The 26,663-nt window shown below is 42.8% G+C and overlaps 3 protein-coding genes and 2 non-coding genes across 8 annotated transcripts; 3 read left to right on the forward strand and 2 right to left on the reverse strand.

Moving 5' to 3' along the window:
* The first annotated feature begins 9,155 nt into the window (after nucleotides 1-9,155).
* On the forward strand, nucleotides 9,156-12,816 carry ncoa7a (nuclear receptor coactivator 7a). Of its 2 annotated transcripts, XM_003965957.3 has the most exons (7): nucleotides 9,156-9,311; nucleotides 9,877-10,060; nucleotides 10,658-10,807; nucleotides 10,929-11,081; nucleotides 11,181-11,276; nucleotides 11,386-11,459; nucleotides 11,652-12,816. In XM_003965957.3, exons 1-7 carry the CDS (start codon nucleotides 9,190-9,192, stop codon nucleotides 11,788-11,790), a joined length of 918 nt encoding a protein of 305 aa, XP_003966006.3. In that variant the 5' UTR covers nucleotides 9,156-9,189; the 3' UTR covers nucleotides 11,791-12,816. The 2 variants fall into 2 exon arrangements, with proteins under 2 accessions (XP_003966006.3, XP_011603708.2); XM_011605406.2 differs by lacking the exons at nucleotides 9,156-9,311; nucleotides 9,877-10,060 and adding an exon at nucleotides 10,093-10,553.
* A 418-nt stretch (nucleotides 12,817-13,234) lies between these two features.
* hint3 (histidine triad nucleotide binding protein 3) lies at nucleotides 13,235-15,363 on the forward strand. Its single transcript, XM_003965958.3, has 5 exons — nucleotides 13,235-13,409; nucleotides 13,757-13,874; nucleotides 13,988-14,057; nucleotides 14,253-14,379; nucleotides 14,567-15,363. Exons 1-5 carry the CDS (start codon nucleotides 13,272-13,274, stop codon nucleotides 14,612-14,614), a joined length of 501 nt encoding a protein of 166 aa, XP_003966007.1. The 5' UTR covers nucleotides 13,235-13,271; the 3' UTR covers nucleotides 14,615-15,363.
* A 1,759-nt stretch (nucleotides 15,364-17,122) lies between these two features.
* On the reverse strand, nucleotides 17,123-17,237 carry LOC115250567 (U5 spliceosomal RNA). The gene has a single exon (XR_003889138.1). It is a non-coding gene; the product is annotated as a U5 spliceosomal RNA (small nuclear RNA).
* A 289-nt stretch (nucleotides 17,238-17,526) lies between these two features.
* Nucleotides 17,527-25,293, forward strand: trmt11 (tRNA methyltransferase 11 homolog). 3 transcript variants are annotated; one of them, XM_029838167.1, is made up of 13 exons: nucleotides 17,527-17,794; nucleotides 19,264-19,329; nucleotides 19,442-19,515; nucleotides 19,632-19,713; nucleotides 19,811-19,903; nucleotides 19,982-20,116; nucleotides 20,199-20,355; nucleotides 20,452-20,532; nucleotides 20,603-20,767; nucleotides 20,836-20,908; nucleotides 20,984-21,118; nucleotides 22,284-22,404; nucleotides 24,432-25,293. In XM_029838167.1, exons 3-13 carry the CDS (start codon nucleotides 19,493-19,495, stop codon nucleotides 24,576-24,578), a joined length of 1,212 nt encoding a protein of 403 aa, XP_029694027.1. In that variant the 5' UTR covers nucleotides 17,527-17,794; nucleotides 19,264-19,329; nucleotides 19,442-19,492; the 3' UTR covers nucleotides 24,579-25,293.
* LOC115250573 (U5 spliceosomal RNA) lies at nucleotides 17,926-18,040 on the reverse strand. The gene has a single exon (XR_003889143.1). It is a non-coding gene; the product is annotated as a U5 spliceosomal RNA (small nuclear RNA).
* Nucleotides 25,294-26,663: the final 1,370 nt, after the last annotated feature.

The raw sequence follows: 26,663 nt of genomic DNA on the forward strand, positions 1-26,663 counted from the left end.
CAACTGCTGGTTGGAAATTACAAACATTTTTATTTTTGGGGGCTTCAAAACTATATAGGCAAGTGAAAGAAAAACAGTCCCGAGCAGGTGTGGCCTCCTTTGTTAACTATCAATGAGGCAGGTCTGAGGCTGCGAGTTGGTTGTAGGTGATAATTTGTCAGACATTCGTCTGACTAAAGCAACACAACAAATATAGCCAAGAGTGATAAAACCCCCCCAAATAACTAAGACTGGGTAATTTTGACCCTCATGTTTTATTATATATCACCATCGCACAATTTCCATAGTACATTTTACTTCACACAATTTTCAAGGGATGAAAGAAAAGAAAAATAGAAAACTGTTTTAAATACTCGTTTGCTTGTACCTGTTTCTTAACAAGAGCCAACAGTTCTCTATGGAGTGCCAGTGTTCATGCCTGGCCGTCCCCAAAGGGCCGTAGTCTGGAGACAACTGCTGAAGCAGAGGTCGTAAAGAACAGCCATCATCCTGGAATCGATGATGAACCCAGCCGATCTACAGCAGAGGATGATCTGACCGTCACATTCATGTGTCTCCATCCGCCGTCGAATGCCCACATTTTTCTTGCCACAAATGACAGATTCGTGCCCAGTGTGCATTCATCTGGATGGTGCATCATTCCAGGAATGTAAAGGTGAATGAGGAAGGAAGAAAGGGAAAACCCAACAGTAAAGAAACACGTTATGTAACTTCCTTTTTTTAAGTTTAGGTGTCAAATTCAATTAATTTCCTGTTGACAGGCTTAATGCTACATAAAAATAGTTCCCAGGAGAACTTTAGACCCCTCAGCCGTGACCTAGCCCTGAGATCTCATAACAAACCTCACCCCCCCATCCCACTGTGTCGCTGTGGAGCCACACCCACACTCACCTGGAGCTGCAGGATTAAAATTCAAAAGTGAAACCTTTAATTATAAGAGATGGGAACGTAAAACGGAAAGGTTCAGTTTCATGATGGAATTTTCAGTTCTGACTAAAGAGGCTTAAAGTAGATAAATAAATAAAACCCATCTAGACATTTTAGAATGGATCATCCTTGTCCTGTCAGTAATAAAACCAGGAATGCATCAGGGAAATGTGCATCACTGCAACTGGTTTTACGGGTAATAAGACTTTGGACCTTCCCTAAAAAAGGAAACCTTTATATAACATATGACTATAACCCTGTAGCATTAGTGACCTTTTCAAATTAAGCCCTTTCAAAACGGACCCGGACCCTAATGAATAATTACAGAACTGAAGAAACAGTATCATAAAGTTGGAATTGAATATTGCTTTATCCCTTCTCATGAAATGTTTCTGTGTGTGCTTGTGTGTGTGCGTGCGTGCGTATGCGCTTGTGTGTGTGTCTGTGTGTGTGTGTGCCCATAGCATATAGTCAGGATCGGGTCTCAGAACACATTTACACAGAGGACATTTATTGGATTTGACACATATATTACCAAAAGGTAAGTTTCAATCGTCTTGGCCAAGCTAAACATTGAAGACGGGCTCCCTGGGACTATTAAATGAGTCTGTCATTTTAGAATACAATACGTAAAATTATAAAGACATAAAACAAATACTGAGGGGACAAGGCGGGTAAAATAAAGTCCAGGGTTGGTAGGCTGGGCTGTGAAGTCGGTGCATGTGTGAGATTTGAGTAGTCGTGCCTTATGGGAAGAAAAACTAAAACCTTTTTGAGTCTGTTGTTGTTCTGATGCACCTGTAGCGCCTCCCTGAGGGCAGCAGGCCAAGCAGGTTCACAGCCAGACTGGGAGCGAGGGCAGCCACTCATCTGCTGCTCTGCCTTTACAGCCCTCGGAAGCCTCTTCCCCTCTGCTATACATACATCAGCAGGCTCTCGAGGGACAAGCGGTAGAGTCCGGTAGAGTCCAGCTTGTGCGTCCTGGGGACTCTCAGGACGCGTTGCCACTGCTGAGCCTTCTTGACGACTGCTGTGATGTGGTCTGTCCAGGAGATGTCCAGGGACACGAGGCTGTGGAGAAACACCAGGCTGCCAAGTTTGTCCCAGAGTGTTCCTGCATTCTTTTCTCTAATTTGTGTGAATCTATGAAGCCAGGACGCGTTTAAATTCGAGAAAATACAATTAGTCTCAATAAGCAGCTATAATTTTTTTTGATATATTCTGCACATGCTAATAAATGGGATTAAGGTTGACTTTGCCTGTCATACCTCTTCTCTCCAAAAGGTGTCCTCAGCTACACTTTGTTGAATTTAGGGGTCCATTTCGTGTCTGACTGGAAAAATCAATATATTGAAAACCAAAGGCCATCAATAGGCTGAAAGTGCAAATCCATCAGAGATATTAAAAACATCGGGAGTACAGTAATTATTATTATTATTTTACTCATGTAGGCAAGAACATACAAAACCAAAGGACGAGTTGATGTGACTTGGGGCTTGGATCAGGATCCCTCCAGGAAATCTCCCTGAAGAGGATTTCCGGGTACATTTCCCAGGCCAGGAAAACCTCAGTGCATTGCCAGTGTTTTTCCTCGGGCGTCATTACTAAAATTGTTGCCCCCAAAACCAGGATGAGCAGAAAACATAGGTTGAGCAGATCTCACGGACTTATTCAAAAGTTTAGAGATCGGAGATCTAAATCCACACGGTCCTCTAGCAGTTCTTGCCAAAAGGCAGAGCCAGTGATATAGAATTAAGAAAAAACCCAACATTCATCTCTTTAAATCTGTATCTATTTCCCAGTTTTGAATGTGAAGTCTTTAGTGATAATGGGCTAAAATTTGCTACAGTCTGAGCCCAGGGCTTCAGCAGGCAGTTGAACATTTGTTCTCACAGTTAGTGGAGGCGGTCCATGTGGAAACTGTCATAATCTTCCAGAACAGTTAGCAAGTTTTATTTGACCTTTTTATGGTGTTTGAACAGATGTCATGGCCCTTTTAAGTCTGTATGTTGAAACATGCTGTAAAATGTGACACACATCTCTGTTAAATACACTGTACAAGTGTCCATCTGGGGCTCTGCGGTGTCCCACAGCTTTGCTATAAAGTCAAGGGTCGACACATGACACGTTTGCACCTTGGAATCCCTCTCTGGTACCTTTCAGAAGTTTATGTGTGGTTATCCGGGTCCTGTTCCTTTATTCCTCTTATTAAATAATTAGGTACTTAATTCCAATCTGTGTGGGCATGTGGTATTTGAAAGCAAATAACCAAACCTTTTGATTCAACTTGTCCTGCTTGGTCTTGTTGCAACAGCACTGCTGAGCTACTAAACTGGTTTAATCTCAGCAAGTTTCATTACAGTTTTGTAACACAGAGAAATTTCTTCAGTGTCAAATGAACAATTACTTAGCTAATGTTGCTAATAATATCCCCTGTTTCCATATTAAGACTCAGCTATAATTAGGAGAAGTGCTAAAAACATGTACACATTTGAAGTATTTAAGGCTATTTGGCGCCCCCACGTGGCGAGTACGTCAAAGAAAATTGATAGTGAATGAGAAATAAACGTTTTGTTTGGTTGCATTTTGTTGGTGGTTAAACCATTTTGACAGGACCATTTTGCATCTGCAATAAGGAATTCCCGTGGAATTACCCCTAGAATAGTACCCGGGGGTAGTTGAGGAGGAAGGTTTGATCTTATAACTGCTGCTGCTGCTGTCTACTCCACCCCTACGTGGTGACAGGAAGAGTCTGATTTGGAACCACATCAGCATGAAAATATATATAATAGTATTTAACGTTGTCATGACTTAACAAAATGACAACAAAAATTCTGATTAGTCATGTAATTTCTGGTAAATGTTGTGATGTCTCATTTTGAACGGGATATTTACCTGTAAAATCAAGCCCCACATATGTTTACCATGTACCTTGTGCCACATTCTCTTACTTTTGTGCTGCGAGAGGCTTTGGTAGAATATTAACAAAGTGGTTTTAACGTCCCGCACGTAGAAACTTCTGTACTCCTGCCAGGCACAGCTTATCGTTTCAGTTTATGATAATAACTGAATTAAATCTTAGATTGTTTGGTTTAGGCCCACATCCTGTACCTTTATCTTCCTGAATATGTGTTTGTCATGACCACACTAGTTTTATTGAACTAATCTGAAATGCTGTGCACTATTTATTGATTTGTGTTTGGAGTTTTTGCTTTAGTAGAATATAAACAGACTGCTGCCCCCGAACTGTGATTTGGACCTGATATCACACCAGCACGAGTAAATAGAAGCATGTTTGCGGTGAAATTGACAAATCCAGCTTAATCTTCTGTGGGTGAGAGTTTTTTCTTTTATGCCCTCCTCTCATACTTTCACTCCCTCATTGTTTTATCAGCTGCAGTAACACAAATGTATTAAGAAATATGAAGAGTTACATATTAACGCCCATTAAACCGCTGAGCGCCAAGTCAGCTGTGGCGAGAACGGGAGCTCATCGTTGGCCTTGACTCTGACTCTGCAAACTCCAGGCCGGTCTAAAGGGCAGAAGTAACAATCAGTCGGGTTTCTGGGAGTCAGTGTGAATTCACAATGTATTGCTATGGCAACTTTAGGGCGGAGTTTACATTATAACTTGGCATAACTGAGCAATATGAAAAAGATACCAAAATTATACAGAAACCGGCTCCAGAGGGGAGCGTTTTCAAACGCCACCACAGAACTGGTTTCGTTGGTTTCTTGCGCACTACAGTAGACAACCCAGCTTGCTCACATAGCCGTAGAATAGTCGTAAAGGTTTTAGCTTTGTGGTTCAGGGTTGCTTGTAGAAGCAACTCCACCTCGTCATCGCTGGTTTTTTTTTTTTTTTTTTAAAAAAGGGGTCAATGTTGACTGTGTCGTCTGCACGGGACGCTGTTTTGCTGAATTCTGAAAATGTTGTCCTGTGTGTGGGGCTGTTGGCCATCTCAGAGGGTTTCCTCACCTGATGGTTAACAGAAAACGAAATTGGAGGATGATTAAAGAATGGCTATATGCTGCTATTTGTTAGTTATCTGGAAATGGAAACAGGCGTCACTGCACCAGTAAAATTGTACCCACTCATGTTTCTGCAGACGTAGAGGAAGTGGCTTCTGCTTAAAGGCGCAAGCAAGACTTGATTAAAACTTTTACTTTAGAAATGTCACTAACCCTGACAGACACTGTGGACTCTACTCTTATGTGTCTGATGTGTCATCAGGCCTTCATATGTGGTTTCCAGACATTGCTAAATACATTTTCATACACAGTGGTCTGGTATAGACTTTAAGATTCTCTGTCATATATTTAACATTCACACAATAGACCACAAGTGCTTGTTTACACTTGCACATGCACATACACACAGCGCTGTACAAAGCCAAATCAAGCTAGTCTTTGAGCTCTGAGATTTGGCCCTCCAGCACAGACACACACCCAAAAAGAGCAAAAGCATGACTGCATTAGCGTTGTTTTGACCGCTAATACATCCAGCGCAGCAAAAATGAGAAAGCCTCTTATTTTAGGATGACGCGCCTGTGTTACACATCAAGAGGATTCATTTTGGCCTGTAACCTCAACCTGAACTTAACTCTCGGGGTGCACTCAGCAGATTGATTTTCAGATGTTCTGTCTTGTCTTTGTCTTGTCTTATCATATCAGACACGTACAGCGCGATGAATTGTGGTGTAAACATATGCCCGCATGCTAACTGATGGTTCTCTGTCTCTCTGTGAACAGTTGCTATAAAAGGTCAGGTCTGATTAGACATGTCCATGCCAACATGTGCAGACTCCCATGCACACGCAGGCCAAGCTAATCTTGCACATGCACACATGCGGTGTTTGAGCATAAAACCCCCACAATAACACCGCTGGACTTTTGGATAGGAAGAAATCGATTCCCTGCATGGTTCAACCTGGGGTCATGTCCTCGGAATGACAAGATTATAGATTTAGTGACAGACTGATACACAGAAAATACGATTTCGCACACGCTCTGTTGCAAGTGTCTCCATTATTCAAGATCTCGCTAACTTGAATTGTTTTCCAGGGCCTCTGGAAGTTCTCCTCAATCTAAATAGGAAGTAAAAATACTTCATTTATAGGTGTGATGTTACATCCTCTTTGGCTCTGATGTTACATCTGCTGGGTCTCCAAATAGCTGGCTTTGAGGTCAACCTTATAGGGAATAAAACATTCTCAAACATCGACATAATACAAAAGACCTTGTTAAAGAGAGTTAACACAGAACGTGACTGTGAGTGTTAAAATACACCTTCAGAGTAATAATCAATTAATGCTTTGTTTCTTATTTAATCCGTTATCATCTTGATACTCCTTGATTTCCCCCCCTAGCTGTTGAAATCTGAGATAATAATTCTGTCTGTGGAATAGACGCTTACGAGGCCTCTAAAATCAGTTCCTATCACACCGATCGATGCGTTCAATCCTTTATCTCGGCATGATTATAAGTGAAAACCGACTCGAGCACTACTGACGTAGTCTAAGTGTCAGTAGCTCAGAGCTTTACGCTGACCATAACGGCACCTTATACGGCTCGAACCACATTCCCAAATCAATGCAAACTCCCAAATCCTTCTGCAAACAAGGCTTCGCTCGCCAAAATGACTGGTGTTGGTCCGTCTGTCTGAGCACTCGCACGCTTCAGTACTGTCTGTGAGTGGAGCTGCGGTTGCAATTGTGGGTGGGGGGGGATTAAGTTCTATTGTTGCAGGTACGAAATATTTTGGCCTCTGCAAAAGTGATCCATGACAGCCAAATTCTTGCTCTTGCGCCATACATGCGAAGTGCTTATGTTGCATATTTGTAAGAGAAAAGAGGAACCGCGCCAATGGTGTGCGACGGTTTCACTCATCTGTTCAGGTGTGATCACCACTGTCAGCGTGTAATTATCAGACAAGGCCCACATTCATATTTTTACTGTAAAGGCTCAACCTGAGGACAACAATCCAGCTGGTCCACCCTCAGTTGCATGCCTGTGCATGCAGGACTGATAGATGTGCATGCTTCAGGTGGATGAATAATAAGAATTGGTGCGTACGAGCACGCGCACCGGTCTTTGCACATAAGCCTAGGGTGTATATCTGACCCTCCTGATTACTTATCGATCCTGCATAACTGTCAGAGCGCACGGCCTCAAATTGATCTCTCCCGTCCTCAGTTTCTCTTGTGCAAGAACATCCTGACGTCTTGACCCCGTTTCATCTCTGGACAGCACGAGTGAAGACAGAAACCTTGTCGTAAGCATAAATGATGTTCGCCCATCTGTAGTGGGAAGGAAATCTAAACGCTGGGGGAGTCTGACCTAAATACTTTATAGGAGGACAGAACCACAGTTGAATGAATTACTAATGGAAAGCGTGGGGAGCTGGTCACATGACCCTCTGTCCTGATTAGGGCAGGTATTTAACCCCCTCCCTTTTACCTGGTCACTCTCGCTCTTTCCTTGCTGCTGCTGTGCTCAACGTATGCTGCTCGTGCTTCTCTGCCTTCTGCAAGCTGCTGTGCTGCTCCGTGCGTCGGCGATCAATCTCACCACCTCCCCAGCATCCTCTTGTGCGCTCTGTTTCTTCGATCCCTGTGGGGGTGGGAGGGGAGTCTGACATTCCCTGTAATGTCTGTAAGTTGACTGTTGCCAGGGAACGAACACACTGAGACAGAGCCTGTAGCTAAATTGATGCTCTCCTAATTTTGCAAGTAATTGCGCTTAAAAACATGTTTGGTTTCATCCAAAGTTGCCTGACTAAACTGTAACAACTCAGCCAGTGGCCTCGTGAAGAAGCTGAAAGCTCTTTTAAAACCTCTGATTAGAAATGAAAACCTTGCCCTGCATGTTTCCCGTTGTTTACAGTGCCTGTTATTAAGACACAGACTGTAAAGCAGAGAACACCTCCGCCGAAGGGCAGGGTGCAAACCTTCGCACTAACGTCAGTCTTCTGCATAATTCTACAACTGTGGATTTAATTTCCAGTTTAAGGCCACCGTGCTGGCTCCTTCGTGAAACCCGACCCAGTTCTGCAGGATAAAGTGTGTTCTTGAAATGTCATTGCCCGTTTTGTAATTAAACATCCCCGACAAAGACTAAATGATGGCAAGTTTCCTTCCGTGGCCTCATGAAGCATGTGCCAAATAGCTTGGGGAAAAATCCTGCAGATCCTTCGTGAAACAAAGGTGAAAACACTCCCGATTGCCTAAGTCACGGGATAAGTGTTTAAGCGGCTCAGCATCTAATTATCTGACCCAATGAGAAGTGTTTGTTTAAATGATGTTGAAAAACTCAATCAACCTGTTTGAGCATTAGATCATTGAGATAACGACCGTCGCTGATTGATTATTGGTGGTCAACACTGCAATCAAGCTTTGCCTCTTTGATTAAATCTGGGTGTGAGGCCTCGGCCCTGAGAGGAATCCTGATAAAGCAGCGAGTGTTAAGATAAGACCAGGAGCGGCGAGAGGTCTGTGTTTACCTACAGCCACCGTCTGTGTGATTGTTTATCTTGAGCTCAACCTGGAATATTCAAGGAAATAGGAGAAATAGGAGTATCTGGGCACCGTGCTGACATCTCAGGTCCTGCTTTAAACTGTATCTTCAAGTCCCCCACCCACCCCCAGATTACTAACCAGAAGAGATATGCTATGGCTTTTAAGGACGTTGATAGGTAGATTTGTCTCCCATCACTTTTCCCCGCTAACCTTGGCAACATGCTGCTATTTTCATTTCCCTATATTATCTTTGAGCAATTATTCTGCACAATTACCCAACACAGGGGTAAGAGAAGTTGAAATTTCTGATGCCGTCAGCACCTCCTAGATTTATAAGCACTGTCACTTTTCTGTATTGTATAATTTTATAGCAATATTCTTCCATAAAAGTGTGTCAGAGTGACATCAGCGTACAGGTAATAAAGGATTCAGCAAATATTTAGCATGGTTAGTTTTCAGGGCAGAGGTCAGAATTAAATCCATTCATACAGGTGGATTTAGCATTTTTGTGACATTCTTTTCGCTTTGGACTGCTTTATGTGCAAGTTGACACACTAACTGTGTGAACTTGTGCCAGCCTGATGACAGGGACAGGGAGCAGGTCAAGTTAATCTGTCACCATTTGGATCTCAGGCACCGTTGTGAAATCTATATGCAACGGACTGCAGGCCTCCAAGAGCTCCGGCAGAAGGGGAGGGCGTTTAGTGAAAGGGGCCTATCTCAGTGCTTGACCCTCCAGTATAAAATGCTGCGATGGCAGATTGACACCGCTGCATTACTGCTGGAGCACCGCCGCTCTCCTTCTCTTCACAGCCTTCGGTCTCACCCTTCTTCAGTCGCCATGGGAGTTGCATACAGCGTTGGAGAGTAAGTGAAAGAAACTTTTTTCCACGCATGTTGCATGTGGTCTTACTTTTGTTAGTTTTTCAATGCAGAAAAATGAGTTGAATCTTGCACGGATTTCTTTTTTTCCCCGTTGCATAACGGCAGTTGAGTACGTGCTGCAGGAAGAAGAAAAAAAAGGGGGAAAGTCGGTCAGTTGTCTCAAATTTCATGGTGGGGGTTCAGTATTAAAGGTAGAAGCGCTGAATTAAATTGCTGCAAAATCCTTTTTGGGGGAAATTGTAGATTTTAGTACAACCATCGCATCACTTATATTATAAGAAACTTGCAGTCCAACAGGTGTAATGATGAAAACCGCCAAAACCGGTTTTGTTCTCTCATTAATTTGCTTTCATGCAACTCCTGCACCGACATGTCTGAGACATTAGAAATGTGCAGTTTTTATGGCCCTTTCCTACTCCAGCCATGGGAAAGAAAGATTGGCCAGCTGTCACGTTGGAAAACTACAACTCCACGATTTGACGACTTTTAAACTTCGCGTGCAACAATTTCTCCCCCTCTTCAACGTTGCACTCTTTTGCTCCGACAGGGTGGACCACCTCTACACCTTCTTTGTGCAGTGGTCACCGGAGATCTACAAGAAGCACCCGAAGCCTCACTACCACCGCAGAGAGAAGCAGCAGAAGTGCCATCGGGTGGTGGAGAAGAAGAAGGTCGCCGTGGTCAGCAAACACCTCAATAATCGTGTCAGCACGGCTGCTAAAAACTGGGAGGTGAGGCTCTTGCACCGCTGCTTGTTTTAATGTAAGATTGAAGCCTGGAGATAAAGTCAGATCATAAAATAGTTAAATAGGTCAAGCTACACCCCCCACCTCCCCATCCCCAGAATTGCTGCAATGGAGGCGCCGCGGTGGTTTCAGACATCCCAGAACTTGTGGGAAATCCCACTTTCTCTATATATGGACATGCTATCTCTGCTCCCTCGCAGCAGCCCACTCTTCACTTCCTGTACGGTGTAAAATGAAACCAGAAAGTTGGCCAACAGCACAAAATCCTTCCTACGGGGGTTCCAGCCAATCACGTTTCAGAACACAGACAGTGAAAGTTATGTAGAGGGGTAGAAATGTGATGCGCGCAGGCTCGTGCAGATATACGGGAAACTTTAGAGAGCAAAGTAGTTTGGAGAAGAGAAATCGAGGTATTATGAAGCCAGAAAATATCAAAGTTCTCTACTTTGCCAGCAAGTGTGTGGAGCCGTATGTTGAGGTAGGACTAGAGGAGCAGGTAGAGCGATAGATGTGCAGATAGAAGTGGCACAGCAGGGTTAGGAATTACGAAACCAACCAACTATCTGATTCTTCCATCTCCAGATTATCACAGTCAAGGATGCCAAACGCCGCCTGAGTCTCAGCTCAGAGGACTCCGAGTTGGAGGATTCCGAATACGTGAAGGAAGTTGATGATGGGTTCCCTGTCCTGGTAGTCCAGAGCCAGCTGCTGCACGACCATCACACAAAGACGGTAAGCTGTGTTATCATATACGGTATATTCATGCATGAATAACATTGACAGTTTTTGCCTTTTTATTGGATCGAGGTGGGTATATTTTGACCCAAAGTTTTTTTTTTTTTTCCCCCAACAGCTCGCAGCTCACATGCCGGCCAGGACTCAGGGCTATTCGTGGCAACTGGTGTACAGCACAGCTGTCCATGGGAGCAGCCTGAAGACTCTGTACAGGAAGATGGCAGGACTGGACAGCCCCGTGCTCCTGGTCATCAAAGACATGCACAAAAAGGTTCCCGTCTTTCTCTTATCTCTGAGACTTTCTTTTTTCCCCCTTTTGATAAACAAATGTCACCGACCCCTTACTGACCTCCGATCTTTGAACTTCCAGGTGTTTGGGGCTTTTTCTTCTGATCCATTCAGAGTCAGTAAATCCTGCTATGGCACGGGAGAAACCTTTCTATTCAACTTCAACCCTGACTTCAAGGTGAAGCTGAAACTCATTTTTGTCACCATATTTTATCTGCCATTATATAAGAGTGATAACGGAACCTGAGAACAATAGTACGATAGTTACCTATTTGGTGTTTCCACAGGTGTACAGGTGGAGTGGGAAGAACACCTACTTTGTCAGTGGTGACCTAGAATCTCTGCAGATTGGCGGAGGAGGGTAAGTTCTTCTTCTCTTCTTTATCTGGAAAATGTGGCGACTTGTTGTGATAAGCTCAAAAGCAAGCACTTATTACAACAGACGCTACTTACGAGATAAAGAACCTTTAATCTGACGGAAGATAACTTCTTTCTTTTTATGATAATTTGAAAGATTTGGCAGTAAAGAGCTACTGTGTTTCTCTGTCTGCAGGGGTGGATTCGGCCTGTGGCTGGACGCTGATCTGTACCACGGCTCCAGCTTTTCCTGTCCCACCTTCAGTAGCCCGTCCCTCTCCACGCACAAGGATTTCATTGTACAAGATGTAGAGGTCTGGACTGTGCAGAGCTGACAGATAACGCTAAAGGAAACTCTCACGGCTCTGAGAGAAGCTGAGGAACCTCTAGACCCTGAGGAGAACACACAGTTTAGCCACTACTGAACAGAACCTGATTGGACAGCAGCTAACACCTGTGCACACGGCTCAGGTGAGCCCACAAGCAGCATGAAGCCATTTTTAGCAATTAACGGACCGGCCTTTGTCTGTATGTCGGATAATTCGGCACCTCAAGTGGCTGGATGAAGCATTTCAGGTTACTGCTGCTTTAAACGACTGGCTGTGTATCGGTAACCCTGTAGCGAGCCAAGTCAGGAACTGAAATCTTAAGCTTTAAGCCCTTCGCGGCCGACTTCGGCTATGGAGCACCTTATTATGCAAAAGTTCACAGTAGTACTGTTGAATTAAATGTTTGTGAGCACATTTCAGGAAATGGTTCAAATTTTCTGTTTTAAAAGTGCAAAATTACACCTTGATGACCCAAGGATAATGAAAGATTGTTGGCTAAAAGGAACAATGTTTAAACACTGTAACATCATCAGACCAACGTTACTTATCTGTCTGATTGTACTTTTGCCTTTCCTTTTCTTACATTAGCCCTATATTTGGATGACCCACTTTAGCTTTAACACATGGAGACAAATCTGCTAAAATAAGATATTATTTTTTTAGAAAAGTTTGTTATCAGTGAGGGGCTGTTTGCAGAGGGAGAAAGCTCAACTGTCACTTCTCATCCATGCAAAAGTGAAACTCAGGCCTTGAAACTCAAATTGAAAATAATTTTTAAAAAATCTTTCATATGTTTTATAACATCTGTATATTTATTTGAGATTTTTTAAAAGTTTTATTGATTTGTTTTACTGTTTTCTGGGAGGTGGTGCTGGCGCTGCCGATGTTGCTTTTGGGAATGCAATAAAAAAACCATTTCCCGGTGAAAAAAAAAAAAGAAAAATTTTATTTTTTGGAACTTTTTTATTGCTGTAAATTTGCATCCATTCAGACAAATGTGGATCAAATAAATACTGACTTTGAAAAGGTCAATATCTTTGCAGTCATTTTTTTTTTACACCACATTGTTTTAATAAAGTGACATTCCTTTATTAGAGAAATGGCACTTCCACCCAGAATTTGACGGCAAAGAACGCCCAAGTTGAGACATGCATCCACATAACCGGCAAGGAGCCTTTATCGTTCTCAACGTGTTGAGGCAGATCGTCACCCTCCTAATGTCTGATAGTTTCAATGTCATCGCATTTGTACATCAAGTAAACGAATATAATAAACTAGAATTTAATCAAAACCTTAATAGTACTGGATAGTTTTAAAAAAAATGTGCTTCTGGAAAGTGATGGCAGTTGTCAGAACATAAAAGAACACGACCGCCCCCTGGTGGTATTTTGCTGACACTACGGGTCGGCAATCGATTAGCTATGTCTTTTAAACTCCATCCCTTGTGCTGGGATCGATTATCCTAGTCTGTCTATTAGACATCAACAATGGCAGCACTTGACGCTACACAACCTGCTCAGGTTGATACGACCAAAAATAGCAACGTTTCAACTGAAGGATACGACAGAAAATGTATATTCTGCAAGATTGTAAACAAAGAAATGGAAACTGAGCTTCTTCATTGTGTAAGAATATGTCTTTAACTCATATTGAGCACCTACCTAGCTAGCCGGCCAGTGTGAGTCGAGTTGCTTGCGTTTCTAAAATGCATAAACCGAGATTATGCGATGATTTAGGTAATGCTGCAGTAGTTTGTACCCCCAAAATACAGGAAGATAATGGACTGACGTTAACCAAACAAAATAAGCTTATCGTTTGAAAGTATTTGGTACATTTGACGTTTACTGTGTACTTGTCATCATAGCGCTTTGATCTCTCAGTGCATCCAGTACCACAGGTTTAGAAGCCACAATAGAGCCATGTTCATTATTCCACTTGTTATTACTGACTTATCCATCTGTCTTCACTGCAGGATGAAGAAATGTCATGCTTCAAAGACATTAGGCCAGGAGCTCCGCATCATTACCTGGTTGTACCAACCAAACATGTTGGTAATTGTAAATCCCTCAGTAAAGAACATGTGCCTTTAGGTGAGATTTTAACAATTTGCATGTTTATTTTGATGGTCTTGCTGCAATATGCAATAGAAATATGTGCTATATTTGTACAAGTGTGAAAAAACCAACGTTTTATTTCTGTACAGTTCAGCGGATGGTTGAGTTGGGGAAGGAGATCCTCCAGAAAAACAATGTAACAGACCTGAGTGATGTCCGGTGGGTTACCATTACTGTTAAAACCTCTGCATAGTGACAGCTAATGCTGGTTCAAGATTATCTTGTTAACTCATTCATTCTTTACATCTTCAAGAAACAGTAGGTTATGATTGTGAATCTATAGTCAACGAGTTTTCAGCGTGGAGAGAAATCTTCCTCTAGACCTGAACAGTCATACTTTTGTTTTGTCTGCAGGTTTGGTTTTCACTGGCCTCCATTCTGTTCCGTCACACACCTACACCTTCACATCCTGGCACCAGCCAGTCAGATGGGCTTCATGTCCCGACTCGTTTATAGACTCAACTCTTATTGGTTTATAACAGTAAGTCTGTCCATATCAGTGTATAAATGTGCTTTATAGAAATGTGGATATCATAAAGATCCCTCACCAGGAGCAGCATCAGCGTGTTAACCTGATTTAGCTCCTTGATTAGGCGTAAGGTCAGGCTGTGGCCTCGGTTAATCTGTCAACCTAATTTGTCACCCTCTGTTCCGTTAATGTTTTGTAGGCAGATCAGCTGATTGAGCTTCTCACCTCTAAAGAAGAGACCAAGTGAAGACCTTCGGGATCCAGGTCTTACTGTGACAAATGAACTAGCCGATGCTGGACAGACACACGCTGAGTTGCCATCTGTTTGTGCAGAGCTACTGCTCGTATTACAATCAGGTGATACGTTGAAGCCGGAGATGTGTAGTGTCATGGTGAGGGTTGGTACTGACACGACTTTTTGGAACACCACATAAATATTCAGGGAATCAAAGTAAACAATCATTTACTTTAATCTACTCTAATTTAGTAGTATTTACATAATGTCAGTAATAATATTTAATTGAATGTAAAATTGGTTCCATAAGAGTGACCACAATTTTAAAATCTATCTTTGTGCAGTTGCCTTAATGACTTTATGCATGCGTTGATGACCAAGTACAAGATGTAGTATTTGTATAATTCACTGGCTCCTCCTATGCGATACTGCATGAGCATGTCTATGTAGCCAAATTGTGTCTTTATTGGTGGCCATTATGTGAGCAAAGTTCAGCATATTTAACCATTTACAAGCCTTGCTGCGACTTCAGCAGGAATTTCATTCAAGACTCAATAAAGGATGCTTTTGAGGTTGAAGGCAAAGTGTTATATTTATGTGATTTTTATCTTAATATACTGTACAATTTAAACTGACTGGTACATGAATGGGATGTCATGCTGCTCTATGGAAGGGAATGTACTTTAATAACAAGGCATCTGTATTTTACAGTATGTGCACTTTAAGAATTCTTTTGATTTAAAATAAATAATGACCAGCTGCTCCTGGCTGACTTGTATTTATCTGTTTACACGCCCTCCCTGTTATTAGTGTAAGTACACCAGTGTGTGCTCACAACTCACTAAGCATCCACAGCGACAAGTTAACGTGCTCTATACAACAAGGTCATCCTGCAACTTAACCTCAACCTAAAGTGAGCATCTTTAGTATCACCTCAGTGCTGCTCTGAACCTTTAACCTCACATTTGTTGATGATATGTGCAGTATATTCACTGCAACAGTGTGATAACTACGTGGTCGTCCCTCCCCTGCCACAGCATCTCCCCATCAATCTCCACCAGCCCCTGCTTTCTGGCTCTAAGGAGAATCCTGAACGCTCAGAAGACAGTGGAGATGATTGTGGACTTCAGGAAAGTCACAGCCCCTTTGCCCCCCCTTGCCCTCATGGACTCCCCCATCACCATCGCGGACTCCTTCCGCTTCCTGGGCACCACCATCACCCGGGACCTTAACTGGGAGCCAACCATCAGCTCCCTCATCAAGAAGGCCCAGCAAAGGATGTTCTTCCTACGGAAGCTGAGGAAGCTCAAACTGCCTCCCAGGATGTTGGCGCAGTTTTATACGGCCATCATCGAGTCCATCCTCACCTCCTCCATCACCGTGTGGTACGCTGGCGCCACCGCCAGGGACAGACTGAGGCTGCAGCGCGTCGTGCGCACTGCCGAGAAGGTGATCGGCTGCAGGCTTCCATCCATCCAGGACCTGTATATCTCCAGGACCCGGAGGCGTGCAGGTCGGATCACGGCTGACCCTTCCCACCCTGGTCACGGACTGTTTTCAGGCAGGAGACTTCGGTCCATTCGGACCAAAACCTCCCGCTACATGAACAGCTTCTTCCCCTCTGCCATCAGGCTGCTGAACACCAAGTGACTTATCACTTAAGCACCATGAACAGCAGCCAGTCGGACTCACGAACAATACATCACATTACTCCTGCATTGACCTGCACTATTTCTTACCATTTATGTATACAGTGATCCCTCGCTATATCGCGTTTCATCTTTCACGGCTTCGCTGCTTCACGGATTTTTTTTACAGTGCGGATATTTTTACAGTGCATTGTGCTCTGAATCCTGATTGGCTCAGGGGCTTTACTGTTGGCTAGAAATAAAATATTGACGCTGTACTGTATTGGTTTTTCACTTGTCAACAGTTTTCGTTTCTGTACATTCTGCCAACTTTACATTTGCAACTTTACGTCCTGCGCCTTCAGTAGAAACAGACGCTACAGCGGAGCGGAGTCAGGACGAAGAGGCACAGCTGGGACTGGGAAATACGCGAGTGACAATGTTTCCAACCTTGTATTACTATATTAAAATTATTGTTTTAAACAAATTTTGGGCTTTAAAACAGGTTTTGATTTTTGGTTTCATTCTATAGTTCAGTATTGCATTGTAAAATAATAAAAAAAATAAAGCTGACTACTTCACGGATTTCACTTTTCACGTGTTGTTTTTGGAACGCAACTCCCGCGATAAACGAGGGATCACTGTATACTGTATATATGTCTTATTATCTTATCTTACACACTTTCCCAAAGATCAGTTTAACCTGCAGGATCGTTTCATTGCACCATTTTTGAGAAGAGAAAATCCTGCGTAGTAGCAATAAATGTGGTTGGAGTAGATTGTGGCGGAACAGATGTGAATCTTGACCACTGAAATTGAATTGCAGCGAGCCACAGGTATTTACGCAATCATTGGAGTTAATGCTTTATATTATTATTTAACAAATTAAGAAAGCCCCGCATTACACAGGGCATCAAAAAATTGAGACATACTCTTGTTGATCCTCTCCACGGAAATCTTTAGTAAAAGGCGAAAGATTTATACGATCTGAAAAGAATCAAGAGTGTACTGATGTAAGCAAACGCATCATGATCACCCAACTCTTTGGTTAATGATCTTTACTTATGGTATCAGAGTTAACGTATTTCTGCCTGTTTACCATATGGAATCACTAGTAATAAATAGATGGTTACAAAGGTATAACTTTGGTGTTCGGTTATTCATGGAGTAATGCAAAAAGAAAAATAATCAGAAAAATAGAAAACTACGAACTGAATGCGTGTGCTAGGAATTGTGGGAAAATTGTGGAACGGCTACCCTGGACACGCCTCCACGTTCTCGTGCTTTAAAGTAGTTTTACTTTGTCTCACGTCTGTGCAGAATGTCGTTACTGATGATCACTACTTAAATAGAGAATAACGCGATATCCAGAAAGAAAAGGAAACGAGAAACAGAAAGTGTGCGAGCACGCAAACACACTATACAGTACTTCGATCAAGTCACAGTAAAGAGAGAAACTGCCGCTTGTTGCAACACTTTTCGTCAGCCGCCCATGAATCTGAAGATGGAAAGCCTTGGATGACGTTGTGAGGAGATTAAATTCAACAAACACATCTTAAAATGGGTCCGTTTTGTCAAACATTTAAAAACGTTGTCATTGAGTCGTTATCGCCCAGATTTCAGGATGATTTTGTGAATAAGCTTTATTTGCTACGGTAATTATTTAAGCCATTTTTTTCTTCAACATGTTCAGGAAGCCCCGCATTACGCAGGGCATCAAAAAATTGAGACATACTCTTGTTGATCCTCTCCACGGAAATCTTTAGTAAAAGGCGAAAGATTTATACGATCTGAAAAGAATCAAGAGTGTACTACTGTCCTGGAACGCATCACGGTTATCCTATTCGTCGGTCGATGATCTTTACTTATGGTTATACTACAAAAGCATTGCTTGCCCACATGCAAAAATGAGATGGTAATTATTGTATACTTACAAAAGCGATACCTATACGCATGCATAGATACGCTGTTGCATCTGGGACGGGGGGAGTATTAAAAAGTTCATATGCGCGCTAGGCATTGTGGGAATATGAGCTCTTTGACTCACCTTTTACGTTCTCTTGCGTAAAAGTAGTTTTCTTTTGTCTCACATTTATTCAGAACAGCGACATAATGATAATAAATGTTTACATATACACACACATAATTTATATGTGTTCGAATTTTTAGACTCATGCGATGATGATGAATAGCCAGTATTACACTATTACAAGCTGCAGCCAGTATTACAAGGTGCAGCTATGTGTATACATACATACATACATACATACATACATACATACATACATACATACATACATACATACATACATACATACATACATACATACATACATACATGTAACATTCAGTTTTTGGTATTTTTTTGCCCACAAGGCGGTACTGTGTATTAAGTTCCGATTTCCAGTCGGACGTGTTTTCAGGCTGCATCTAAAAATGGCGACCGCCTGCAATCGTTCATGCCTCCAGTATCTCTTACATCTAGCCCATGATAACCTGGACTTCAGGTTGCCGGTAAACATAAATATCAACCTACGTATTAGTGTATATAAAAACCTCCATGTATGTGCTGACATTATTCTTATAGATGAAAAAAAAAGTTTTTAATATGCATCGTCAGCTTTTTACGTGCTCACGGAAACAGAAAAGTCAACTGCGCGTCTCGTGAAAGAGTTATATTAAGGTCTTTCTTTGACGGTATTGGTATTTTCTTCCGATTGTAAAAATGGAATTGATTTTTATTATAGACAGACTTTATCTGACGATGACATGCTAATTTGCATAATCAATGTTCTCAAGATTTTTCCTTACCTAAACCTTTCCTGTCTTCCATCTCTCTCTCTCTCTGTCTGTGTGTGTATGTATATGTATATGTATACACACACACACACACACACACACACACACACACACACACACACACACACACGTTGTTTTTTGCCAACATCTGGTTTGTCTAGATCTTAAGATTTTCCATCACTCAACTGCCTCATCAAGATTCTCCATATAATTTTCATTTGCTTGTAATTGCAGGAAATTTTGTCCTTACTCTGCCTTAGAGGAAAAACATTCCAGCCAGGGGAAAACTTCAGACAAAACGTTTGTACCCGTTAGAGTTCAAAATTTGTCATTTAATTCCAAATGCAATGCAGCAGTTCAGTTGTGGTCATTGGTGCTCGTCACAGTTTCTCACACCTCCTGCTGTTTTTAGTCTCCTTTTTGGTGCCTCGGCGGCTTGACTGAAGAAGACATCTGTGGAGTCATGGCCAGATCTGTCTGTGCAAAGTAAGCTTCTTTTTTTTTTCTTGAAGAGCATACATTATTCATTATTCACAAAACATTCCTTGTTTAGTTGCTAGGGTTTTCTTCACGCCATGGTTCAGAATTTAAAATAATTTCAGATCTGCTTTTGAACTATGGGGCCACGGGAAGACGCATGGTGACCTCAGAACATCCCTCTTGAGCTACCCGCCAGAGAGAATGGTTTGTCAAGTTAGCTCGCTATATAACCTTCTTTGCTATTTCAAACAACAAACAGAATCTGATGTCTGTCTCCCCTCTTCCCCCTGTTCTTCTACAGCTGCCATTTATGCAGAAAGGATCGACTTACCGAATCAACGTCTATACTTTTAACAAAACTCTGGCATTTGCTGATCGAATAAAACGGATCGATGTGCGTATTTATGTGTATCTTTCTAAATGTGCAAGTGTTGTGTCTGTGTGAAATAAGTGGTTTTGATTCTCTTATCAGGCATTGGAGTATCTACCTTTTGAAGGTACAGTAAGCCTTAAAAACCCTCAGCATGTCTTCTGTTTGTTGGAAGACTACGGCTCAGACCCCAACAACATCCCAGAGCATCCAGATTACATCTACTTTGGCCGATGGGTTAGTTATAATTCATTGTTTGTCTTATCATATGACAATTATTCAACTCCAACCTTTAGTTTGACACATGCTTCTCCACCAGATAGCAGATGGACAGCGTGAACTCATTCGTTCACACAGCGTGAAGAACCGACACTTCATAGGGAACACCAGTATGGATGCTGGCCTGTCACTTATTATGTCCAATCACGCTAAAGTAAAAAAGAATGACTTTGTGTTTGATCCTTTTGTTGGCACAGGTGAGAATCTCCTGTTTTACTTTTGCACACATGTGCATGGATCTTTGGGGAATGTGTCAGTAAATACTTTCACATTTTTGGCTCTTTGTGTTTCAGGGAGTCTGTTAATAGCATGCTCGCAGTTTGGTGCCTACGTCTGTGGAGCAGATATCGATTACAACACTATTCATGGCAAAGGTTGGTTGGCTTCAATGGTAATTTTATTTGGATTCATTTTTTTTAAATCATTTGTTTCTATGTCTTTCAGGTAGGTCGAGTCGTAAAAACCAGAAGTGGCGCGGCCCTGATGAGAACATAAGAGCCAACCTGCGACAGTATGGGACAGAAAATCTGTATCTAGATGTCATGGTGTCTGATGCGTCCAAGTCTGTGTGGCGGATGGCTGCTGTATTCGATGCCATCATTACCGATCGTAGGTGACGAATGTGAAGACTTGTGACGCGTGTGCTAGTTTTGGTATGATGTGGCTATTCTTTCCAGCTCCATATGGCATCCGTGAGTCCACAAGGAGAACAGGCTCCCATAAAGACAATTTTAAAACTCCCGATGGGACGTAAGTTTACCTTCTGCTCAATTCAGCCGTTGTGTTCTTGAAGAAACGCCTGAAAATCCATTTTTTTCTGCCCAGCTTTGTAGAGTCCCACGTTTCCGTCTCACAGGCCTACCACCTGAGCGACATCTTCACCGATCTTTTAAACTTCTCTGCTCACCACCTGGTCCGAGGAGGGAGACTCGTCTACTGGCTACCCATCTACCGTCCAGAGTGAGTACCATAAGAAAAATTAAATTTTTATTGGCTTGATGGTGAAAGAGCCTCAGAATGGTCTCCACAACCAACAACATTGAAAAGCTGCACATCTCACAACAAATTTCAGCTGTTTTCTGATTAACGGTTGGCTGTTTTTAATCAGTCCTGTGCTAAACCTTTGCTACAATAATTGCTCTTCTTTAACGTGTCAATGAATTCAGGCTAGAAACTGAGCACTGATTCATAAATTAATAGCACCTATTTAACTCATTTACAGTTTAAGGCTTTATTTCTGTAGCACTTCCCACCAGATGACAGTAGGGGGCAGACTGATGCAACAAACGAAAGCCTTTCACAATTATAATCCATTTAAAACTACTTTAAGCCTATCTCATTTTGATAAGAATAAATAGCTTTAATTTAAAACCCCTCATATTTAAATCTTTTTACTTAACAACATTCAAGGTACCCACTGTGAAGATAAAACATTTACACAATATTCAGCGGGAGTCCAGAAAATTGGCAACCATAGTTTCCATCACCCTGTCCTGCTTCTCAGCTTTCCAGTGTTTTTTATTGTAGCGCTGTTTCATTCCAGCGGGTGTTAACACCTGACTGAATAACAGTGTTTGAATAACAGTGCAGGTGTTTTGAGGTTTTCCTGCTAAAACAGCTGTTCTGCAGCCCCTGACACCTTTTGCTCTTTGAGGTCACTGTTCTGAAACACTGTTCAGTGTTGTCTATTGTTTGGTGTCCTGCGCACCAGCAGAAAGGAAGGCACGATTTGTAGAGCAGCTGTTTGGATGAAATGGTATAAACCACAACAGACAGTTGCCATTTAGGGAGCTGGAAAAGGCTGCTGTGCTGGAACCTCTTCTGCTGTTGTTTAGATGTTAATATCTTGAATGTGGGAGAAGTGGAAAAACCCATCTAGATATGCAGCTTTGCTTGGGTCACCATGTTTTCACATGTGCATCTTTGTCCTGTTTAACAGCAGTTTATTCTGCATAGGATCACATCCAGATCTAACCTGCCTTCCTGGATTAATCTGGGGCTTCGTTTCTTTGCTGTTGTGTCTGGTGAAATATTCCCTGTTTGCCACTCTATCTCACTTTTTTCTGTATAAATACTGACTGATGTTATTTACTGACTGATAAATAACCAAGTGTGAATTTGTCAGGTACAGCGAGGAGATGATACCGCTTCACCCCTGCCTCCAGCTCATCAGTAACTGTGAGCAGACGCTCTCCAGCCACACATCGCGACGCCTCATTACAATGGAGAAGATCAAGGAGCCTGAGGTCTGTGCATTCGCTTTTTCCAATCTATTTTAGCAATAACGGAACACTTACTGTCATTCATCATGCGCACGGCTCCGAAATCAACTGCGTGGTCTCATTTGTTCTACCCATAACTTCTCGCTTGTGTCGTTCTGTGGCTCTATTGTCAACAAAATCATCATCAGTGCTCCTTACCGACCTGTGCACAATATAGAATGTTTAATCTTTTCTATGAGCACGAGCAGGAAACATATGATGGTAAAATGAATCCACGCATTTGCCCTTTATTCTAGTTTTTTTTATTGTGTCATCCAGACAGTGATGTTTGTATATGTTACCATGTAGCTATGTGTTATGCTCCAGAATCTATAGATTGCACATGCACATGTGTGTTTTTTATTTCACTTGACAAAGGCGTTGATGGTGCCTGTCTGTCTGGGTGGGGTAAGTGTGTGTGTGTGTGTGTGTGTGTGTGTGTGTGTGTGTGGTTAGGTCCAGGCTTATTGAAGAAAATGTTTCCCTTTTTTAACGATTATCAGGAAAACAACTTTACAACTTTACGTTTCCTTATTTATGGTTCGGCCTTTGCTTGTGGTGGCCATAATTACTAATTTGTCTAGTTTAATACTGCATGTAGCTGTTTGGTGGTTGGCGAAAGATGGCTGAGGGGCCATTTTCACCATTTCCTTAATAAATCTGGGGTTGCGGTCATGTAGTCGGTCTTCTTTCCAGTCTGGCTGGCAGCACCAGCAAGCAAAAGTGAGGTGTTTCGGACAAATTACAGGCCCCACGCCGGAGTCATCACTTCCAGCTCGGCTCACCTCATTATTTGTCTTCCTCCCGTTGGGCCTCCACTGACCATCGGCTGCACCGAAGCCAAAGAAAACTGCATAAGCCATCAGATCCATAACCGTTCACATAACAGTTCACAGCTATTATACAGGTTGTACTGTATTTTGAATGTGCAAATATGGAAAAAAGCATTCAAACAACAGGATGTCGTCCTCGTCTCACAGGATTTGATGATCCATTGGAAACGAGGAGCGCCGCTTCTTCTGCCTCTGATGTCTGATGTCATGAACACAGTTTTTTATGCAGTTCTTTTGGAGGAGGAAACCAAACGTCGGCTGCTTCTTTTATTACCTTATTTTTCTCCTAGCACCCTTTTAACAAGCTGTAAATCTGGATTGCAAATTTTATCAGGATGCTGGTGAAAGAGTTATTTTATTAAGAAAGGTGGAATTTTATAATACAAAAACATACTCATACGTCAGCAGTTCTTAGTTCTGACGAGAGTAGAAGTGTGTGTTCTTATTATTATGCAGTTTGTTACATTACAATCTGCCTTTGAAATTGTTTGCAAATACCAGTGTCTCGGCTTTTGTGTTGTCTTCGTTGGTGTAACCTGTGTCGGGGTCAAAGGGGCAACACTAGAAGTCGGTCTGCCTAGAGACCATCCTCTCATCTCCTTTAGCTCTTCTCTTATTCTGAACCAGATGTGAAATACAACCCCTCCAACATGTCAGGTCTGTGGGGGATTGCACCACCCTCCTTCCCCCAGGGAGATCTCCAGGTAGCATCGTGGCCAGATGCTCCAAAGATCTCCTCTTAATGTAAAGCAGCAACAGCTCTGATCTGAGCTCCTCTGGGATGCTCAGCAACTTATTTTAAGATCGAGTCCAACCATCCCACCCTGTTCATCTGTTCATCCTCTTGTCTCACTCCCATGTACACTTCGTGACCCGTCAGTAGTCCACCTGTCAGTCACTTTTCTCTCTCCTGGAGTGGGATTTCCTCACCTTTCAGAACCAGGGCTAGATCTGGTGTTGCCGATCCTCACCTTGGCCACTTCACAGGCCACAAACCTTTTTCACTTGCTTCCTTTTTGCAGTCTATTTATAATGTCCAAACTTTGCTCCCTGTGTACTGTTATTGGCAGGAGACTCATGTGCTTCTTTAATTGTGTTTAGGAAGGTTCAGCACCCTCTTGTTCTGTGTGTGCGGTATGTGTGTGTAGAGTTCATTATTCCTTCATTCTCTCCTCACAGGATGTAGACGGCCTGATTCATCTTGCAGAGCCATGGTCTTGGCCCTACCAGGGACACAACGCCTTCAGGGAGAAGTATTTTAGTGGTATCAACAAGAAGGGCGGCAGACAGGAGAGCAAACCAGACGTCAATGGAGGGTTCACTTAAACAAAGCCGAAGAAAAAGTTAATATGGCAAGGAAAAACATTGTTATTGTCTGTAAAATGGTAACATAGTGTGCTTTTTCTTCCCCCAGTTTTAATCTTTCTACTTTTACAAGTTGGATTTTTTTTAACGCCTGTGCTTAGTTTACAATTAAACACATTGAACGTATTTCCTTGTATGATTTGTTATAAGTTAAATCCTTCTGCGAACATCTTTAGTTTGCCTGTACTTGAACCAAAATGGAGGATTTTGGACTCTAAAGTCAATTCATTATGAAGAACGTATGGCGCTGGCCTCCTTTGTGGCGGCATGTCACGGATCTCCCCGTGCAGGGGAAGCGCTGCAGCGCCAGGGCATCCCTGCCTCACCGCACCGCTACAGTTACTCAGCAGCTTTTCTTCTTTTCCGACCGCAGTTTACTCGTTTCCTGGCTCATTATTCATCACTTGAGAGGGAAGCGGCGGGCCTTTATGTACACTACCCCTGTCGCTGTGTTTACCGGTCGAGTCTCCGGCTTGCCACGACACTTCCATGTTTGCCCTCCTTCACGGGGGGGAGAGTCACAGGATGCGTCACGTGAGAGGCGGCTCGCCATCGTTTGCGGTGCGCCCTGTTTACAGTTCCCACAGAGCTCGTTTGTGTTTTCCCATCAAATGAGTCCATTAGTGTTAGATTTTGGGGTTTACCCCGCTTGTCATTAAAGACTTATCTCTCTTAATAGCCTGATCAGATTTACTCTATTTGCTGCCATATATACAACCATGTTTATGCTGCAGCTGGTAGCTTTACTGCTACACATCTATCAATGTGTTGTGCCACAATATTCTGCAGCCATAATCTGTGCTCTCCCTTTGCAGTCGCATGTAGACAGTAATTATGGAGGGGGGGTTGGAGGACGGCTCCTCTGCACCAGCTAATGGAATCCAGACGTGGTGGAAGTCGTGTTTGTGTGTATGCAATGCATGACTGTACTCGAGAGATCTGGTTTTGTTTTAAAACAGACGCCAGGACGCAGAACAACGTTTTCCAGGTGTAATTCGGTGGCGTTTGATTAAATTGTAAATGGCGATCAGATCAGCCAGAGTCATCTGCCTGCAGTGATACTTGTCGTGAGAGAACTCTACATGTGTCCATTATTTCTACTTTAGATGTTACATGTCGGTCTCCTCTTACCGCCGCTGTAGTTCCTCCCACTCACCTCATCTGTCCCACCTCTACCTCCGTCTGTCACATACAGACTTAATTTCTCTCAAAGTGGGAGTAGAAATCCAGTGTTTTGGAACAATGGTTACCGAGCGAACTCCCTTCTGTCTGTAAGTGACCCTAAAGTTGCTGAATCAGCTGGAACCCTCGACAGAAAACCCCTCTTTTTGCAGAAGAATTCTGGTTTTATGATTATGTTTAAAAGAATCAAATAAATGCTTTTTTGCCACGTTGGCTGGCTTACGACTGCTACAAAATCACCTTTTAACCCATAATAAAAAGGAGTGTGTGTTTGTGAATGGCTCGCGCAGGTGAGTCAGACCTGTGACATTGACCAGGTCCTCTGAAATGTTTTGTACATCTGCTGTCTGGATAGCAGGTGATCTGTAACCTGTGACACCGACACATTCTCAGAGGTGTGCATGTGGAACTGTGGAATGTACACATAAGTATGTATCTGTTGATGTGTGCGTGTGGGTAGGGTGTGATGGTGAGAGAGAAATGCTTAATGGCGCCCAGCCCACACATACACATGCTAGTGATGCAGGTGGACCGCACCTGTTGATAACCAAAGGAGTCTGGGCACCTGTGAGCACCCCCTCCCGCCTCCTTCTCACCCTCGGGTCACCCCTGCTGCCCCCATCCAGTCCGGGAAGCCCCCTGCAACCTCTCAGCTGTGACTGGAGGAGAGGTGAAAGCCGTTATCTAGTGCCTGGGAGGAGAAGAGCAAAGGGAGAGTCATTAGAGTGCCACAAATCAGTGCAGCGCTCCCACCTCTCACAGCTGTGTGAAACTCAATCCAAGCAGAGAATCAAAGGGGAAGATGAGGAAAGGGAGCGTTTGACACTGCAGTGATGGATACAGCAACACAATGACACCTTTTTT

This window comes from Takifugu rubripes, chromosome 7 (genome assembly GCF_901000725.2).
Source record: "Takifugu rubripes chromosome 7, fTakRub1.2, whole genome shotgun sequence".
Lineage (NCBI taxonomy): Eukaryota > Metazoa > Chordata > Actinopteri > Tetraodontiformes > Tetraodontidae > Takifugu > Takifugu rubripes.

Coding starts and splice junctions, on each gene's coding strand:
- ncoa7a (XM_003965957.3), top strand. CDS start 9,190: ATGCTGCGATGGCAGATTGACACCGCTGCATTACTGCTGGAGCACCGC. Junction 10,061..10,657: donor CGGCTGCTAAAAACTGGGAG/GTGAGGCTCTTG, acceptor TTCCATCTCCAG/ATTATCACAGTCAAGGATGC. Junction 11,277..11,385: donor ACTTCAACCCTGACTTCAAG/GTGAAGCTGAAA, acceptor GTGTTTCCACAG/GTGTACAGGTGGAGTGGGAA.
- trmt11 (XM_011605351.2), top strand. CDS start 18,667: ATGGCGACCGCCTGCAATCGTTCATGCCTCCAGTATCTCTTACATCTA. Junction 20,117..20,198: donor ACATCTACTTTGGCCGATGG/GTTAGTTATAAT, acceptor CTTCTCCACCAG/ATAGCAGATGGACAGCGTGA. Junction 20,356..20,451: donor TGATCCTTTTGTTGGCACAG/GTGAGAATCTCC, acceptor TTTGTGTTTCAG/GGAGTCTGTTAATAGCATGC.
- hint3 (XM_003965958.3), top strand. CDS start 13,272: ATGGCAGCACTTGACGCTACACAACCTGCTCAGGTTGATACGACCAAA. Junction 13,410..13,756: donor AAACTGAGCTTCTTCATTGT/GTAAGAATATGT, acceptor TCTTCACTGCAG/GATGAAGAAATGTCATGCTT. Junction 14,380..14,566: donor ACTCTTATTGGTTTATAACA/GTAAGTCTGTCC, acceptor AATGTTTTGTAG/GCAGATCAGCTGATTGAGCT.